Below are 1,752 nucleotides of genomic sequence, written 5' to 3'. Positions count from 1 at the left end.
GTTTAAACTTTATTTCTGAAAGTGGACCTGGGTAAGACTGAACAGGTTGTTAAGCTGTTTGTTTTGTACAGGCTTGTAGGAGGCGATGGAAAACAGATCATACAGATACGAGATCCTCAGGATTGAAGGATTGCGGATCACACCTTACTCCGCTTATCCGGTGTTCGTTCTTCTTTTCCTGATCTATCTGTTCATTATGGTATCGAACATTGGCCTTGTCATGATGATAGCAATGCAGAAATCTCTTCACAAACCAATGTACCTTCTCTTCTGTAACCTCCCTGTGAATGATGCACTCAATGCTACCGTTGTACTTCCTGGTTTACTCAAATACATCTTGGTGGAATCTGACAGGTATATCAGCTATGCCGCTTGTGTAATTCAAGCCTTTGGGGTTCACACATTGAGCACAAATTCACACTATATATTAATAATCATGGCTTACGACAGGTACGTGGCCATATGCAAGCCATTACGATACCACACCATAATGACTAACAAAATGGTTGTAGGTCTGTCTGAAACAGCATGGGTGACTTCTGCTGTCCAGGTCTTGATCGTATTCTCCCTCTCTATAAGGCTCTCTCATTGTACTTCAACGATATCAAATCCCTACTGTGACAATCCTTCTCTGTTTAAACTTTCTTGTGAGGATGTGTCTTTAAATCAGATCGTTGGTTTATTTATCACTGTCGTGTTTTGGATTATCTCCGTATCGTCGATCAGTCTGACTTATCTAAAGATCGCACAGGTTTGTCTAAAAAATCGAAACAGCACACTGAAGAGCAAGGCTATAAAAACATGCAGCACCCATCTGATTGTGTATCTCATTCTCTTTGGATGTGGCTGTACTGTGATCATTTTGCACCGTTTCTCAGCATATGAGGGACTTCGGAATCTGGCCAGTGTCTTACTTTATGTTATTCCTCCAAGCCTCAACCCGGTCATATACGGCCTTCAAACCAAAGAAATAAGACAGGGGATTGAGCAGATGTTCCTGAGAAGGAAAGTCCTTCCAGGATGATTTCCTTATTATTGAGTAAATATAGAAAGTATACAATAATATGTATTGTTATGTATATGAATGAAGTGTTACAAAAAAAAAAAAAAAAGTTAAATGCAAGCAGCTTGTTAAACAAGAAAAATAAACAGCACGGATGAATATTTATGTTGTAGCCCGTTGCCACTCACAGATACACCGCTATAAGAGGAAGAAAATCAGAACTAAATGATGACATTTATTTGTAAGAATAATGTCCAGCTATTTCATCTTCCTTGATACGGTGATATTAAGTATTATTTTTGTTATTTTTTTTACACTCTCTCTATTTTATTCTCTCTCTCACACACACACACACACACACACACCTTGTAAAACATATATCTAATATACGATTATTAAATAAACAGCAACCTTTGAAATATATACTCTACGCAGAATTTCATGCAAAATACACACATGAAATATTACATACTTATTAAAAACAATATTGCATATTAGAAATAACGCTAGCAGCCAGCACGTGCTTATTCGTCCTTGTTGAAATTGGGATGATGTCCTGCTTTTAATTTGTAAGATTTTCGAATGAATACGAAACGAATAGATTAGAAAGAGTTCTTTATCTATAATCTGAGAAATTATCGTCGGGGCACCGTTTCATTTCCTGGGGACTAGTAAAGACAAACGCACGGTGAGTGTCCGGCGGTGCTTTTCAATGATAAATGTGTATTATTATACATATTAATAAACAA

The 1,752-nt window shown here is 37.3% G+C and overlaps 1 protein-coding gene across 1 annotated transcript; it reads left to right on the top strand.

Moving 5' to 3' along the window:
- On the top strand, positions 1 to 1,334 carry LOC108279003 (olfactory receptor 52N5-like). Its single transcript, XM_017492871.3, has one exon. It carries the CDS (start codon positions 86 to 88, stop codon positions 1,022 to 1,024), a length of 939 nt encoding a protein of 312 aa, XP_017348360.1. The 5' UTR covers positions 1 to 85; the 3' UTR covers positions 1,025 to 1,334.
- The last annotated feature ends 418 nt before the right edge of the window (positions 1,335 to 1,752 follow it).

The sequence above is a fragment of the Ictalurus punctatus genome, chromosome 18, assembly GCF_001660625.3.
Source record: "Ictalurus punctatus breed USDA103 chromosome 18, Coco_2.0, whole genome shotgun sequence".
Classification (NCBI taxonomy): domain Eukaryota; kingdom Metazoa; phylum Chordata; class Actinopteri; order Siluriformes; family Ictaluridae; genus Ictalurus; species Ictalurus punctatus.
Note: the sequence above shows the minus strand (reverse complement) of the source record. Positions and strands in the feature narration are given on the sequence as shown.

Coding starts and splice junctions, on each gene's coding strand:
- LOC108279003 (XM_017492871.3), top strand. CDS start 86: ATGGAAAACAGATCATACAGATACGAGATCCTCAGGATTGAAGGATTG.